This window comes from Chiloscyllium plagiosum, chromosome 26 (assembly GCF_004010195.1).
Source record: "Chiloscyllium plagiosum isolate BGI_BamShark_2017 chromosome 26, ASM401019v2, whole genome shotgun sequence".
NCBI classification, from domain to species: Eukaryota; Metazoa; Chordata; class Chondrichthyes; order Orectolobiformes; family Hemiscylliidae; genus Chiloscyllium; species Chiloscyllium plagiosum.
This window is the reverse complement of record NC_057735.1, coordinates 28,882,062-28,899,586: the sequence shown is the minus strand read 5'-3', so window position 1 is coordinate 28,899,586 and position 17,525 is coordinate 28,882,062. Positions and strand designations below refer to the sequence as shown.

The following is a 17,525-nucleotide window of genomic DNA, read 5'->3' as shown; positions in this document are numbered from 1 at the left end:
CTTCTTCCCGACCTCTCCGCCCCCACCCCCTCTCCGGCCTATCACCCTCACCTTGACCTCCTTCCACCTATCACATTCCCAACGCCCCTCCCCCAAGTACCTCCTCTCTACCTTTTATCTTAGCCTGCTTGGCACACCCTCCTCATTCCTGAAATAGGGCTTATGCCTGAAATGTCGATTCTCCTGCTCCTTGGATGCTGCCTGAACTGCCACGCTTTTCCAGCAACACATTTTTCAGCTCTGATCTCCAGCATCTGCAGTCCACACTTTCTCCTAGCTGCATAGGCTGGGGCTATTTTCCCTGAGCATCAGAAGCTGAGGGATGACCATACAGAGGTTTCTGAAATCATGAGGGGCATGGATAGACAAGGTCTTTTCCTGTTGTGGGGATTCCAAAACTAGAGGACATTGGTTTAAGGTGAGAGGGGAAAGATTTAAAAGGGACCTAAGGGACAACTTTTTCATGCAGAGGGTGCTGCATGTATGGAATGAGTTGCCAAAGGGTGTGGTGGAGTCTGGTACAAATGCAACATTTAAAAGGCATCTGGATGGATATATGAATAGGAAGAGTTTGGAAGATATGTGCCAAATTCTGGCAAATGCGACTAGATTAATGTAGAATATCTGATTGACATGGATGAGTTGGAACAAAGGGTCTGTTTCCTTGCTGTAGATCCCTATGACTCTAAGTACTATGGACATGCTTTACTCCTCCATTGCGGGGGGGGGGGGAAACAATGAGGTAAGTTGGCCATAGAGAGAAACTCATGTTATTCTTATACTACCTAATTAAATTCTGGGTGAGAAGGACCATCGGCCACCTTCTTGACCAGTCACCAACTAAGACACTTAGTTAGATAATTAATGGCCACTTAAGAATCTCAACTCACTACCCACTCAATCATCTACCTCTCTGTTGGATTAGAAAGATGGCTAATTTCCCAACTGGGAAACCAGGGACAGCATCCTGCTGGGTTGGAGAGGGGCCAATCAATAGTCCCTGGCGAGGAAATCAGAGACAATTTAGGGGATCAGAAAGCCCCTAATTCACCTTCCCTGCAAATTCACTCCTGCGAGAAAAGGATAGAACGTATTCACCTTCTTGCCACTGAACCCCTTAACTTTAGGACTCACAAGCTTTTGACCTCCGATTGGGTGTCAGCTTCTAGTGACTCAGGACTAAGGCCTGTTATTTCACAAGAAACTTGACTATGCTCTGCCTTCATCTTTTCATGAGCTGATGGAAGGCAAATGGCAAGTTTTCTCAGCCTATTAGTTGTCACTAGTCGTCATCTTTTAAAATATGGAAAAAATTCCACCTGATGAAAATCATTTCATCAAAGCTATTCTGTTGTTCACAATATTGTCATGTTCAGCTACCATATGTACAGTGTGTTCAGGAGTATCCTAGAGTTGATATGTTACACTTTAAAAAATGTTTTAGTATATACTACATTAATAATTGTCTTTTTTTAAACCACTGTAATGCCTGATCTCTAGTTGTACTGTTAACAATTAGAAAAAGTAACAATTGTTCCCTTCCAGATCATTATGAGCAAAAGTACAACTGCAGAACTTTTGCAGACTTTGTAGCAATATTATTGCTTGGCCATTCAAAAATAAAAAAAAAACATCTTATCACAGAAAATAATGGCCATGTTAAAGTGAGTTACTGATCGTAAAATATTCTTGGATTTCAGATGATGTTCACAAACCTTCACGCTTCACTTTGCAACTTTATGAAATCCAAACTGTGATAGATCATTAGAAATAACTCTAACTCAACCATTATCTTTATCCAGTGATCAGTCACTCAAAGCAAAAAATCTGCTACATTGTCACTGAAGTATACATCAGCATTAATTTTCTTCAGGCTTATTTCTAAAGGAAAGAACTTGCTCCACTACAGGGTGCAAATTATTTCATTTTCTCATGAAAGGATTTAAACTTCAATTGAGGACTTCAAGGTTTCCACACTGCAAAATAACAAATCAATGCTACATTGTCAAATGTGTGGAGACCTATTTACCTTCACAAGAGGATGTAAAAGTTTCACAATACTGTTCAAAGACTAGGAAGTTCCCCTTCTGTCCTGATTAGCATTTTCTCTCACCTAACACCAGCAAAATGATAAACAATTAATTTGTCATTCAAATCATTTATAGTGCTTTTCCCACTTACTTGGAGATGAATCCACCACTTTCACACCTTAATCTGGCTTCTGTTCCCTCCATAAACAAAAGCTCTGGTTTATGAATGACATCAATAAGAACAGAGAGCTCAGCTTCCACCAGCGGTTGGAGGCGATCCTCCAGGGTCGTTATGATATCCTGCCAAGAATTAAACAAGAATAAACCAGTTCTTCAGGTGAAATAAACATCCAAGTGCCATCGCCACATCCACACTGAATCACTTATAATATACTTCTAACTTGAGGATCTTAAACCCATTGCGTATTGAACAAATTGTTAATTTTCACCAGTCTATTCTGCAATGCAGAAAGACTGATTTCATGAGGTGATCTTATAATATGTATTATATACTGATAAAGCAACATAACTGATTGGACTTACCTATCAGAAACACAAGTTCAGAACTTGCTCATAACACAACGATAGGTTTGGCAAATAGTGACAGTCATAGGAGTCAAAGTCACAGATGTACAGCATGGAAACAGACCATTCAGTCCAACTCATCCACGCCAACCAGATATCGTAAATCTAGTCCCATATCCTATCACTTGGCCCATATCCCTCTAAACCCTTCCTATTCATATACCCACCCAGATGCCTTTTAAATGCTGTAATTGTGCCAACCTCCACCACTTCGTCTGGCAGCTCATTCCATACACACACCACTCTTTGCGTGAAAAAGTTGCCTCTTAGGTCCCTTTTAAATCTTTTAAAGCTTCAGAAAAATTTAGATTAATTAATTCAGTTAAGTTGTTTATGCGAAAGAATTGTTTTTGAACTGGAGTGAATAAAAAAAAGTATAAAATTCACCTCACACTGGCACTATTAATTAAAAAGTTAGTCAGTATTAGTGTGGTAAGGAAAATCATGAAAACTAAGTGGGATGATACCAGATTTGGTACTTCTACTCAGAAGCAGCCACCATTCACTTACTCTTTAGGCTTTGCATCGTTCCGTTGTTGGGAGTCTGGTACCATGACTGAGCTCCAGCTAGAGAGAGAGCTGAGTCATTCAGGGCATCAATTCCAGGTGAGGCAGAGAATGAAAAAAAACCCAAATGCAAGAGTTGAGTTGCCAAGGTGTGCTGACAGCACCACTTTCATCACTAACTCGAATCATTCTGGGGTCTAGTTCCCTTTCACAGATTTAACATACAGCGCAACAATAAAACAGCACTGTACTCGGATGGAATCTTAAACAATTCGAACTGTTCAAGTGAACAGAAAGCTTCCATGGCAATAATCAAAATAAAGTAGGGGATTTCTGCTAGTGCCCGAGCCAACCTTTATGTTTCAGTCATCAAAATGGATGTGTTCACTGATCTTAATTAGGGAACCTTGATGTGAGCAAACTTGACTGTATTTTAAAGGTACATCGCCCACCTGAAATGACTTAAGGATAATGATGTGCAAATTCCAGATTCCTTCCTTCATAATATTTGAGAATGGGTTGGTGTGATTTAGTATATTGTTTGCTTAGAAGAAAGGATTTGAAGTTACATTATTAAATTAGGTGATGCTTGTTGTAATTGTTACTCTGCATGTTGACCTGGCATTTGCAAAATAAAACAGTTTGATTATCTATACCTGATTTTGACTCTTTACTGTGTTAATCAGTTGCTTTAACGATTGATTGGAGAAGTACATGGAACAGTGCTCTTAAAGGATGTGCAATTCGGGACAGAAAACAAATAATCCCTATTGCCACAGCACCAGCTTTCACTATTCTATAAATATGGAGTAGTTCAGACAATATGACAACTATCTAAATATAGGAGGGGAGTGAGCCCAGACAGAATTTGTATGACAGATTGAGAACATACTCAAAAAGCAAGAAAATTTAGGAGGGAGCAAAAGAAAAATAATTCTACAAGAAGCAAAAGCGAACCTCCTGGCTTTAATCCTAAAAGAGGACCACAAAACATGGAGCGACCATTCCAGCTGTTTTGCACTCCTTTCAGTCTGGTATACACTGTTGTATGAATGCTGGATTTCGATTACAGACATGAACATAATTAAAACTTCACCGAGTTATAAAAGGGACACATTTCCAAGAATGCACAAAAGCCCAGAATCTCGACTGCCATTACAGTGAATTGAAAAATCTCAGAAAATTCAACAAACGTCAAAAAACAATATTTTCTAGGTTTGAGAATGAGGATGATGCACCAATGATTTCTTAGGTGTTCACTTGAGGCATTTTTAAAATCGGGCACTGCATGGTAAATCATGATATGGACGTCAATTCAGTTTTTAAAAAAATGTTTTTCTTTTTTAAAACACAACTATTATCAGATATAGCAAACCTGCAGTTTCTCAATGATATTCTTGTAGTCCCACTGTTGCTGTGTGCCTGTGGCACGAGGGAAAGCTCGGGTGCTCGTCTTCCAGTTTGGAGCAGCTCTCTGAGAGGCCAACGACTGGTTGTCTAACAAGGTACGGACGAGACTCTCTAAGTCTAATGGAAGGGGCAATGAACGGTTTTTTGCTAAAAAGGAGAAACCACAAGATTATACAAGTTGGGAAACTATTCCAGCATGATCAGCTAAGCAGCAGGATTCCACAAGTTCCTGGAGACACTCCTATGCATTTAGCCAATCTAAGCACTGGTGTAATAAAACGCACTGACATCAGGCCCTTTAAAATCATGAAATGTACCATCCAAATACGTTACCACATCAACAAATAATTACCCAAATAATTTAATTAAATCTTCAGGTTTATACAAAACAATGTCTGTCAATGTTGGGGGGGTCAGGCAATCATAGTCTGAAAACGCTCAGCCTTGTCTGATCCCAGAAACTAAGTTGACCCAGGCTTGGTGAGTACTTTGGACAGCAGACTGCTTGGTTTTCACAGATGCAATCGGTTCAGGGCTCTTGAAAGCATGGGTAGTGTCCTGTAGGTAATAATTCTTAATTTGCTGGGTCAGCTAAGATGAGAAACGTCATGGGAAGCCTGCCCTATTGAAAGGTCAATCAGGCTGATGTTAACTTAGTGTTTTCTGAAGAAATATGTTCTGTTGAGTGTCACAACTGGGCAAGAAGACACAGTCTGGGAAAAAGTGAGGACTGAAGATGCTGGAGATTAGAGTTGACAGTGTGGTGCTGGAAAAGCACAGCAGGTCAGGCAGAATCAAAGGAGCAGGAAAATCGATGTTTCGGGCAAAAGCCCTTCATCAGGAAGATGACACAGTATGTCTGGGTCAGGTCGTGTTCAGACACAGGGGGATAGTTGACCATTTGATAGCAAAACAATGTGTGGTTGACCACAGTGTTGTATTGTGTAAATATGATATGGCTGATATTCACCCCCATGAAAGCTGCAAAGAAATAGCCTATATAAGCAGCTGTGAGCTGCCCACATTATTCATGGGATATGGGCATTGGCTGCTGGCTGGCATTTTTATTGTCCATCCCTAGTTGCCCTTGAAAAGGTGGTGGTGAGCTGCTTTCTTTGAATCGCTGCTGTCCACTTGCTGTGGGTTGACCCTCAATGTCATTAGGGAGGGAATTCCAGGATTTTGATTCAGCAACAGTGAAGGAACGGTGATACGTTTCCAAGTCAGGAAGGCAAATGACTTGGAGTATATCTGCTGCCCTTGTCCTTCTAGATGGAAGTGGTCATGGTTTGGAAGATGCTGGTTGAAGATTTTTGGTGAATTTCTACAATGCATCATGTAGATATTAATCACTGCTGCTACTAAGCTTTGGTGGAGGAGGGAATGGATGCTTGTGGACGTTGTGCCAATTAAGCGGGCTGCATTGTCCTGGAAGGTGTCAAGCTTCTTGAGTGTTGTTGGAGCTGCATCCATCCAGGCTAGTGGGGAATATTTCATCACACTCCTGACTTATGCATCACAGACAATAGCCAGACTTTTAAAAAGCCTCCTTCCAAGGAAAACAACTGGAGAACCTAATGGGTAAACAGCCAATTGACCGCAGCAAAGATGACATACTTGTGAAGTTTGCCAATGGTCAACTGATCACTCATTGAAGGTTGGATAGTATCAGAATTGATCACATGGGCTTCTTGCATCGAAGGCAATGGAAAAGATCATGTTTAAGCATGATAGCTGGGTAGTTCAGGAATTGGAGTCACCTGAGCAATGACTGGAGATTGCTCAATTTTTCTGCTCCTCTCATCCACTCTAACCTGTTCCCTCCTGAAATTGCCCACAGTTCACTCTCTCAGGCCCAACCCTAACTTCGTTATCATCTGGCACACTGATCTTTACATTGCAAACGCTCAATGCTAGCCCTTGGACACTACTTCCTACTGCCCCTTGGACCATGACCCCACATCCGAACATATAGCCATTGTTGCCAGGACTGCTATTGACTTTATTACCTCCGGAGATATTTCCCCAACTGCCTCCAACCTAGTAATCTTTCAACTCTGGACAGCCCGCTTCTACCTCCTTCCCAAAATCCACAAACCAGACTGCCCCGGTAGGCCTATTGTATCAGCCTGTTCCTGCCCTGTTGAGCTCATTTCCTCCTACCTTGGCTCCATCCTTTCTCCACTTGTCCAGACCCTGCCCACTTACATCTGTGATTCCTCTGATGTCCTCCATCATATTGACAATTTCTTGTTCCCTGGCTCTAACTGCCTCCTGTTCACCAGGGATGACCAAGCCCTCTACATTCCATTCCCCACCAGGATGGCCTGAGCACTTTTGGCTTCTTCCTCGACCAGAGGCCTGAACAATCCACATCCACCACCACTCTACTCTGCTTGGCTGAACCTGTTCTCTCAATGAACAATTTCTCCTTTAATTTATCTCACTTCTGCCAAACCAAAGGAGTGGCTATGGGCACCAGTCCAGCTGAAGAGCTTATGCCCGAAACATCTCAGATGCTGCCTGACCGGCAGTGCTTTTCCAGCACCATACTTTTCACCTCTGATCTCCAGCATCTGCAGTCCTCACATTCTACCAGTTATGTCTGCCCCTTTATGGGAAACTATCCTTGATCCAGTCTTACACTGGCTCTCTCCCACAACCCTTTTCTGAGTACATCGATGACTGCTTCAGTGCTGCTTCATGCTCCTACCAGGACCTTGAAAACTTCATTCATTTGCGTCCAATTTCCACCTCTATAACTTTCACATCATCCATTTCTGACACTTCCTTCCTTTCCTTGAACTCTCTATCTCCATTTCGGGGAACAAACTGCACACTGCCATCTACTTCAAAGCCCATAGTGACCTTCACTACAGCTCATCACACCCCACACCCAGCAAGAACTCCATCCCATTCTCCCATTTCCTTCACCGACATCGCATCAGTTCAGATGATGCCACCTTCCAGAACAGCACTGCTGACGTGGCTTGCTTCTTTCGTAACAGTGGTTTCCCATCCCTTGTGGTTGACAGGACCCTCGACAGCATCTGACCTATCACCGTGCTTCTACCCTTGCCCCTTCCCATCACTCACAACAGTGTGATTGGGTTCCCCTTGTCCTCACTTTTCATCCCACCAGCCTCTGCTTTTAAAGGATCATTCTCCGTCATTTCAGACAACTCCAGCAGAATGCCACCACCAATCACATCTTCCCCCCACTCTCTCTATTTGCATTTCGCAGAGGTTGTTCCCTCTCGGAGACCCTGGTCCATTCCATAATCATCAATGTCACTCCCCTTCTCCACAGCACCTTCCTATGTAATCACTGAAGGAGCAACACCTGCCCCTTCACCTCCTCCCTGCTCCCCATCCAAGGGCCTAAACAGTCTTTCCAGGTAAAGCAGCATTTCACCTGTTCCTCCTCTTGAGTATTGTAGTCCCTGTCACCTCTGATCTCCAGCATCTGCAGTCCTCACATTCTACCAGTTATGTCTGCCCCTTTATGGGAAACTATCCTTGATCCAGTCTTACACTGGCTCTCTCCCACAACCCTTTTCTCAGTACATCAATGACTGCTGCATTTCACCTGTTCCTCCTCTTGTGTATTGTAGTCCCTGCACCCAATGTGGCCTTACTCTACATTGGAGAAACTAAACGCAGATTGGGACAACCGCTTTGCGGAACACCTCCGGTCCATGTGCGAGCATAAACCCTACCTTCCCATAGCCAATCATTTTAACCCAGAGTCCTGCTCGCATGCCCACATGGCTGTCCTCGGTATGGTGCAGTTTTCTAGTGAATCACCACACAAACTGGAGAAACAACATCTCATCTTCAGACCAGGCACTTTACAGCCTACTGGATGTAATATTGGTTCAGCACCTTCAAATTGTGAATATTTCTTCCCTTTTAACTGGTTACATTCTGTTATCACATCTTCTCTCCCTTCCCCTCATCCCAGTGGGACTGACTGCCATTTCACGGCTGGCAGTTAGACACACCATTGTCCTGCCATTCTCACATTTTGATCACTTCATCTGAACTATCGACAGCTTTTCTCCACCAGCACCCTACACCCACTACCCCCACAAACTATAGCATAAACACTGTTCCCTCCACACTTCACTTCAGTTTTGATGAAGAGTCATCTAGACTCAAAATGTTAGCTTGCTGTCTGACCCACTGCATTTTGTTGTTTTAGTACAGATTCCAGCATCTCCAGTAATTTGTTCTTACAGGCTGATCACTTGTTTTGGTTTGACCCTGTCAACTGGATCACTTGCAATTGTTATGTATTGTACGGGTTAGCCTGTGATGTACTATTATCTTCATTGCAGTAGTTTGTATTGTACCTAGCTTTAATAAACAACAATTGGGTATACTCCGTTGTTGGAGCAGCTTTGGGTTATTGATGTCCAGATTAGGGAAGGCAGGAAGAAAAGCCTATAGTCCTTACCTCTGAGCCAGGAAGCCTGGGTTCAAGTTCCACCTGCTCCAGAGGTGTACAATGTCATCTCTGAACAGTTCAGGGAGAGAAAAGGAAACAACCACCGTCTGTTCAGAATAGTGGTCCAAGTGGGCATGTTCATGCAAGAAACTATTACTTACAATATGTCAAACTCTACCATTGAGAAATACACTCCTTTGGTTTACCTGAAGAAATTCCTGAATAAAGATAATTATAAGGTATGAAAGCAGGGCTACCTAAATTGAACTGGGAAACTTGGTTCATGAGTATAAATGCAGTCATTGACTTTTAAGATATTTAATATCCCTCAGCAATAATATGTGCGAAAGAAATAAAGAAAGAAAGACTCACAAAATAAGGATTGCATCTTCTGTGGTTGAATATGGAATTTAAAAACAGTATCAAATTGAAAGAAACACTGCAGAAATCTGCAACGATTAGTGCTAAATCAGAAGATTGTTGATTTTAAGAACCAGCAATGAATGTTTTTGCTTTAAAAAAAGGAAGATTAGAGTGAGAGAAAGCTAGCGAATAATTGAAAAACAGATGGTAAACAATTCTGAAAGTATTTCAAAAAGAATAACCAGATCTGGTGTTGGACCTTTGGGGAGAGGTGTTGAACAGATATTTTGTGTCTATCTTCACTATAGAACACTTAGAAAACCTCCCAAAGGTGCTTTACAATCAAGAGGTGAATGGAACAGAGGAACTTAACGCAATCACCATCACCAGCATAAAAAAACATACTGGGAAAATTATTAGATCTCAGGGCTCACAGCTCCCCAAGACCAGATGGCCACAGCAATAGCACAGACATTGGTTACAATCTTAGAAAATAGCTAATATAATACTTTTATTCAAGAAAAGAAGGCGACAAAAAGGAAGAAACTATAGGCCAGGGGACTTGACATCTGTCACAGGGAAGTTAAGGATACTTCAAAAATTATAGTATGATCAGGAGAAGATTTTTTCTTTTCAAAAGGTTATGTGGGACTCTTTCCCAGAAAGCAGCAGGTCATGAAATTTATGCATGATTTAATTAATAGATTCAGATAGGAAGTCAAAGGTTATGAGGGGTAATTAGGAATGTGGAGTTTACACCACATCCAGATCTGCAACTTTCTGACTGACGAGCAGAACAGGCTAGATGGGTCGGATGGCCTATTCCTACTCCTAGCTCTAAGATCCAATGTTCCTAGTTCATGGGCTGTGTATTGGATAACCTAACTCGTTGATTGTGAAGTTTGATTTCTTACCATAACGATGGTTTGCCTTACCCATTAGAGCTAATGTCCGAATGCAGGTTTCCACTGATGACTTTTGCTGCTGCTGCAGCCACGAGCAATCCAGAAGCCGGCATGTGGACTGCAAAAGCTGCACAACAATAGACTGGTGTGTCTACAAGAAATCAGAAGCAGTAATTCAGTTGTTGTGCACATAGGTGAAAATAAAACAACCTACTGTATGGGCCTATCCATATTAAGGATGAAAACTGGAGAAATTGTTCATTTGTTTATTACTCTACAGAGGTTTTGGCATGAGGCACTAAATTAATTACAAAAATATGTCAATATTAGTTAATCTTGTTATTTCACCCATAAGCAATCAGTAATACATTGCTGAAGCAAGAATGTGAAATGTTCCATTTTCTTCACAAGCTCCTTACATTTATTTGCCAGTTATGTAACCTGCCAAGACTGCACCATGAATAGCTGCAAAGAGGATTTGAGCACATTTTTTATTCAGGGTGATTTTTGTCAATTTCATGATACAGAGACCTGAGGGTGGGGTTTTAATTGCATAGGTTTGTTGACTGTAGGTTAGATGGAAGGTTAAATTTGTAAAATCTGCAATCTGACCTCGGCCTGCCTTCAGTGTGCCTATTTCCAGCTTTACAGAAGTAGGAGGGAGGCCAAGCAACCAAAGCGCTCTCTGGAAGAGGGTCAGCAATTTATATATTACCATGAGACTGGCAGCTTCATGTTGATCTATGATTTCTACCTGGTCAGGCCTTGCAGAATGAACTGGTGGAAGGAAGGTAAGGACTGCTTGATTCAGGAGCTAAGTGTTAACTGCTGCATCCAACATACCTGCTTTGTCAACACCTGAGCTCAGACAGCTTTACATTACTCTCAAGGCTTCTGGTCTCTCCCATCAGGCTTCCAAACTCCCATGTTTCTCCACCTAAAATCACCAGTCGCCAGCCATGAGTCTCTCTCCTTCCAGAAGTTAGAGATTAGACCTACCTAGTCCTGTATTCTCTTGCTTAGCAGGCCCTGTCTGACTAGAATCAGAACCTGTCAAAAGGTAGATTCCTAGGCAGAGACATGTCAGTGACACTGAGGTGTTAAAACCTTGTAGCATGTGGGACAATCTTGACTTCTACATTTCACGTACCTTACTGGTCATAGAGTCATAGAAATGTACAGCATGGAAATAGACCTTTCGGTTCAACTCATCCATGTCCACCAGATATCCCAACCGAGTCTAGTCCCATTTGCCAACACTTGGCCCATATCCCTCTAAACCCTTCCTATTCATATACCCATCCAGATGCCTTTTAAATGTTACAATTGTACCAAACTTCACTACTTCCTCTGGCAGCTTATTCTATACACACACCATCCTCTGCGTGAAAAAGTTGCCCCTTAGGTCCCTTTTATATCTTTCCCTTTTTACCCTAAACCTATGCCCTCTAGTTCTGGACTCAAGAAGTTAAAATTCTGCCACCACAGCACCCCTAATGCTCATCATGCATGAAATGAGATGGTGCAATCATAAAATCAAAACCTGCTTCACACTTCTTTCAAATCATATATAATGGCATCATTTGCCGATTGTTAATCCATTTCTTGGATGGAGACTGATTGGCATTCCTACGTGAAAGACGGAATGTACGGTCTCGTTTTTTTTATCGATGGCAAGATCCATTTGCCAGCTAATTACACATCTAGTATTGGGCAGGAGCTAATTATTGAAGCTACTGATGAGTGCTCTTCATCAGTGGAGCCAATGGAAAAAGTCAACCATAAACCCACCAGAAACCTACTGTTACCCTACATCTGTGAGATTTTGAACAAGATAGAAACAAGGCAAAGGTAGAGGCATCAGTGAAAAGATGCTAATTGTTGTTTTGCTTGATACTTAATAATGAAGATTTCTCAATGGGTTACCTGCAGTGATGTGCTGTTTTCAGAGAATGGTGAATTGAAGAATGCATTGAAGGTATCCATGACAACAGTCACTACATATTTCTCCATAGTAGGATCTGAAAGCCTTTTCTCCCTTTTGCTGCAAACCTTACATGATTAAAATTAAAAAAAAGACGGTTTGCATTCACTCTTGAATTAGCTTATTGGGACTCTGAACAAATAATGAAGATTAATTATGCTTCATGTTTATAGTCAAAATTGTATTACAGGAATCTTCAACTATAAGTTACTTAAACAATGGTAATGACATGCGTAAAGCTTTTAAATTTAATTTTTAAATTATTATTTGCAGAATTTGAAATGAAGCTTTAAATAATTGATGAACAACATTGAAATGTCTACTTTTGATTTTCGATAAGTCAATGCAAACAAGCTGATAATGCAGTGAAATACTTCAGCAGTTAATCTCCCCAAGTTTTCATAACTTGGATGAAATTGTGGAACTGATTGAATTTAAACCTAACAGCTTTGTGCAAACTGGTCACAAAAACCAACAATTAAAAGTGAAGAGGGCAACCACCGCCTCACAGTGCCAAGGACCCGAGTTTAATTCCACCCTTGCATGGCTTCTGTGTGGAGTTTGTATCTTTTCCCCAGTGTTTGCGTGGGTTCTGACTGGGTGTTCTGGTTTTCTCCTACAGTCCAAAATGTACAGGATGGTAGACTAGCCATGTTAAATTGCCTGTACTGTCCAGGCTAGTTGGATTACTATGGTAAATGCAGGGCGACAGATATAGGGTCGGGGACAGTGTCTGGGTGTAATGCTCTTTGGAGGTCAGTGTGGGCTGAAAGGCCAGCTTCCACACTATAGGGATTCTGTGAATCAGTGGTTGAACTTCGGCGAGGGTTCTCCAGTTTTCTATCTAAACAGGGCATGGGCCATTTTCAGTCGCAATTGACATGTTGCTCCGACCAGTTAAAAATGCTCACAAGACTGTGTGCGCCAGAACTGACTGTCAAGCCTTTACGTTACTGCAGGACTCAACAGTCCTGGGTTGCAAGTAACTGCTGGCCAGTCAGAGACTGGGAGCTTCTGGGTCCTAGATATGGTAAGTCAAGGTCTACATTTTAGGGCGCAACTGCAAGAAGATTAATTTTCTTTTGCTTCTTGCAGAATGGGATATTGGGAATAGGAAGAAGTCAGAAGGGTCAAAGACAAGGGCAGGGTGGTAATCTTTTGAGTCAAGACTTTGTTGCTAGAAAAGCACAGCAGGTCAGGCAGTATCAGGAATAAGGGCTCTGGCCCAAAACATCAATTTTCCTGCTCTTTGGATGTTGTCTGACCTATGGTGCTTTTCCAGCAACACACTCTTGACTCTGATCTCCAGCATCGGCAGACTTCACTTTCTCCTGGTAATCTTTTGAGGCCATTCCCTTGCCACAACATCTTTGTCTCTGATTGCCCAGCATCAAGGTAAATGGAGACCTCTCCCAAACTAGCAGACATGTTACCCTTTTGGTGCCTGCTGAGGAATCAGGCAATTTAGCTACTGCTTTGTTAAGGCCCTTAGGTGGCCATCAATTGACCACTGAAGGACATCGATTGCTGGTGAGACAAGAAAATCCCCAATGGATCTTCTCACCATAATAGAAGTAAGGAATGTTGAGAAGGGGGTGTGTATCTCTCCAGGGTTAACTTTTGCAATTATTATCACTTCCCACCACCTCCAGAGAGAGAATAATTCTGCCGTTTGCCTCTTTTGTTAAAAATGCTAATGTTTCTGTAAGAATTAAACTGGACTAAATTACAATCTGTTAACGGAGTCATGTCTTATTAACTCTCAGGGATTTTACTAGAATTTTGATAGCACATAGCCTTCCAACCAATGATAGCCTTTAAGTTCTGGCATTCAAAACCTCAATGCCCAGGTCAATATATGCTGCAACATAGTCAAAAAAAAGTCAAACTATTTTGGTTTTATGCATGTGGAGGTTACAGATGAATTTATTTAATAATTAATTGGTGAGTAGATAAGAAAACTTATGCAAATGAATAAAGTTGTGTTTTCTATTTTTAGCATGGCCAGCACACATTCATGATGCCCATCTGTATGCCCTAAACAGGTAAAAAGCCTCAGAGACTTCTGTTCAAGAACATTCCCAAGCAATGGCATATTACTTTCCTAGTCTCTGGTATATTGTATTTTCTATTATCACTCTATGCTCAGCATTATCTCCGGCAACCTTTCACAGACCTACCCTAGCTATGTCCACTGTGAAGTTCTCAAAAAGCTTCCAGATGTGGTTACTGGTATAAATCTCCTTCATTTCCACTTCTGTGTCCACATAGCAGTGATTCACAAAATTAACATAGGCGATTTTCACCTAAGTACAGAAAAACAACAAATGATAAGTCAATTGAAATATCTACAGGAATAAAGCAGACTACGGTCATGTCATGAATCTATGACTTTTGTCTTTCAAAATTACCATTGAATCCTTTCCCTTAAGAATTTTGTTTCTCTGCATTTGCAATGCTCAGTTAACAGTAGATGGGTATGGCCTTGCCACTTCTATATTCCTGTACTTTAGCTTTGCTAACGCCAGCAAAAATAAGAAAATATTGTCTAAACATATTTTATGAGCTAAACAGGGCTTCCTGCCAGCTGAAAGGGAAATGCAACTGCAGTCTGCAGTTTCTAAGAAAATGTTGTTCATCTTTAATGAGTGGTGCCTCTGTAAAGGTCTGTAAATCACACCGGTACATAATTCATGTCGGAGAATTGCGCATTACCATTGATGCTGACATGTAAGTCGACATTTGAAGCCTTAAAAAATACTTCTAAAATGGGGTTTGTTTTGTACTCCACATGTAGAACTGAACAGCTGTCATGAGGATGGATGGTCACCACCTTTGTCATTCAGCATGTGCGGTCTGTCCTGTATCACCTACTTGTTCCATTGCATCCAGTTATCTGGTACCAGAAAGAAGAACATCCTTTTGTGGGGTGAAAATTTGAGCCTCACTACTTATGGGATCATGGGATGTAATGGCTTAAAAGTGTTGTGTGGGAGTAGGGAAGAAGTGACCGACAGACTGAGCATAAGCAAAACATAATTTTTGAGGCCAGAGAGATGGGGTTGTCTTATAAATGAGTCAACTTACATGCCAAATCTATGGGAATCATTAACATTTGTCGAGGACAACTTTCTTCTTTACCCTATGCTTTAGATCCAGAAACCTACAAGCACTAAGATTCCAACTTATAAATACCACGACCATGCCCAAATTTACGCTTAAACAAAGGAACAACATCAAATTTATCAGTGTTTTTTCAGTGTCCTCATGCCATATAGGCACTACCTGTCTTCCTGATAACACATGCTAAAACAACTGACCAAAGAAAATACCAAGGATTGTTCTAGCTGGTCACATTCAATGTACATTGTTCTTGTAATGCTCAGTTTGGTGAGTCAGGTTCTCAAAATCTAAGCTAAAGGTTAAGTTGACATAGTCCCAGAGGGCCACAGGGCTGCTCTCGCATTCGAAAGAGAGATAACTAATGGTGAATTTAACCTGATGGTCTGAGATGAGTAAACAGACCATCAGGGTAGTCTCAGCTGTTATAGGAACTGAACCCATACTGTTGGCAAACCACTACCAAGTCATCTGAGCTAACTGACATCCTTCTTACATTCTGCATGTCAATCATAACTCACTCAGATCCACCCTGCTCCATACTAGTTACTTCATTGCAATTTCTTTTCTCAAATGCAAAAACCTTCAAATCAGTTACCAAATTCTATTTTTTTGTCTCCTTGATTTTCCTGATGCATCCCCTATCCTAACCAGATTACTGGAACCATTGCTAGAACATACGTTTAATTCATTTTGCATATTACTAAACAGCCAGCAATACCTCTGTTATACAGTCTTCATGAGTTACCACTCGCACAATATCCTCCAAAGGCAACAGTGAGGTACATTTGATTTCTGTATAAACATTCTTGCCCTCAGCACAACCTGCGAGTAGTTCTACCAGTGAAATATGATATGCCAGTGGACTGTTTTTCTCTACACCATCTCTTGCAGCGTTCATCATTTCCAACATGGTCTGAAATGACGCTTTGTCATTGTAGAAGACAGCAACATCATCCCCGGCACTGCTCAGCTGTTGGGATAAGACACATGGTGCTCAGAATTACAGTAATCTTTAGGAGTCGGTTCAGAGTAACAGAGAAAATAAAACAGTCAGAGATTGTCAGGTGCCTTTAGTTGCTTTTACCTCTGTCATCACCATGTCTTGACATTTTTTGACATATTTTCCCTCAGCTTTTATTATGGTCTGCAGGAACTCCAGATACTTCACGTGGCGGCCGTGTGTTGCGCAGCACTGTATGAAATGCTGTAAGACTGTTTCACTTATTTCTGAACAGAGCTGATAATTGTTTGTGAAGATGTGCTGCATGGTTTCAGCTTCCAATAGCTGCAAGAGTGAAAAATTCACATGATGTAAAATGTATCTTATTACAATGAACGTTGTACAGCAACAGCAATCACTGAAATAAGGGCAAGGGGTCATTCAGCATCTAAAAACAAACTATTTTTGATAGGACACTTCGTTGTTCTATTTCATCTTCATTGCTTTTTATAATAAATGTATGTTTTATTATTAAACCCAAATCTGCAGCATTGCATTCTTGTGTTCCAGTGCAACATTATCATACTAAATTAGAAAAATATGATTTTTCAAGCTAGATTTCAGTCTGGACCAGTAATTGCTTGACCAGTAATATCATCAACAAGGTTCATGTTGGGCACACCATACCAGCACAAATAGGCACATTTTATTTCAAATTTCAAGGGCAGGAGATTTAAGTGACTTGACAATTCCATAGATAAGAAAATTTATGTTTATTCTCAAAATCTCTAACTCACACACATCAGGAAAAGGTCCTTGTTGCAATGAACAGGAGGTCTGTTTGGGGATAGCATGGCGTTTAAAGGGCCTGGTGAGTTTGGGATTCCACGAATGAGTCACATTCTTTGCTGGATCTCTCTCAGTTTGTGCCAGTATCCAGTATCCATCTGCCACTTTAAAAATGCTGCAGACTTTCTGTGATTCCAGGGAAATCCAGGTAGGAGTTTCTCGAAATGTATTTCTTTGTTTATGGCAAAATGTCCCTATTACAGAGGAGGAAGTGCTGGATGTCTTGAAATGCATAAAGGTGAATAAATCCCCAGGATCTGATCAGGTGTACCGAGAACTCTGTGGGAAGCTAGAGAAGTGATTGCTGGGCCTCTTGCTGAGATATTTGTATCATCAATAGTCACAGGTGAGGTGCCAGAAGACTGGAGGTTGGCTAATG

At 41.3% G+C, this 17,525-nt stretch overlaps 1 protein-coding gene across 2 annotated transcripts in view; it reads right to left on the bottom strand.

The window, feature by feature from the left end:
• Positions 1-17,525, bottom strand: part of itpr3 (inositol 1,4,5-trisphosphate receptor, type 3) — a 274,637-nt gene that overhangs the window by 64,845 nt on the left and 192,267 nt on the right. For both annotated transcript variants that reach the window (XM_043716798.1, XM_043716799.1), the window contains exons 30-36: positions 16,442-16,642; positions 16,076-16,327; positions 14,415-14,540; positions 12,177-12,302; positions 10,281-10,401; positions 4,498-4,679; positions 2,182-2,330 (exon numbers count right to left, since the gene is read on the bottom strand). In XM_043716798.1, coding sequence (XP_043572733.1) covers positions 2,182-2,330; positions 4,498-4,679; positions 10,281-10,401; positions 12,177-12,302; positions 14,415-14,540; positions 16,076-16,327; positions 16,442-16,642 — 1,157 coding nt within the window. The remainder of the gene's footprint in view (positions 1-2,181; positions 2,331-4,497; positions 4,680-10,280; positions 10,402-12,176; positions 12,303-14,414; positions 14,541-16,075; positions 16,328-16,441; positions 16,643-17,525) is intronic.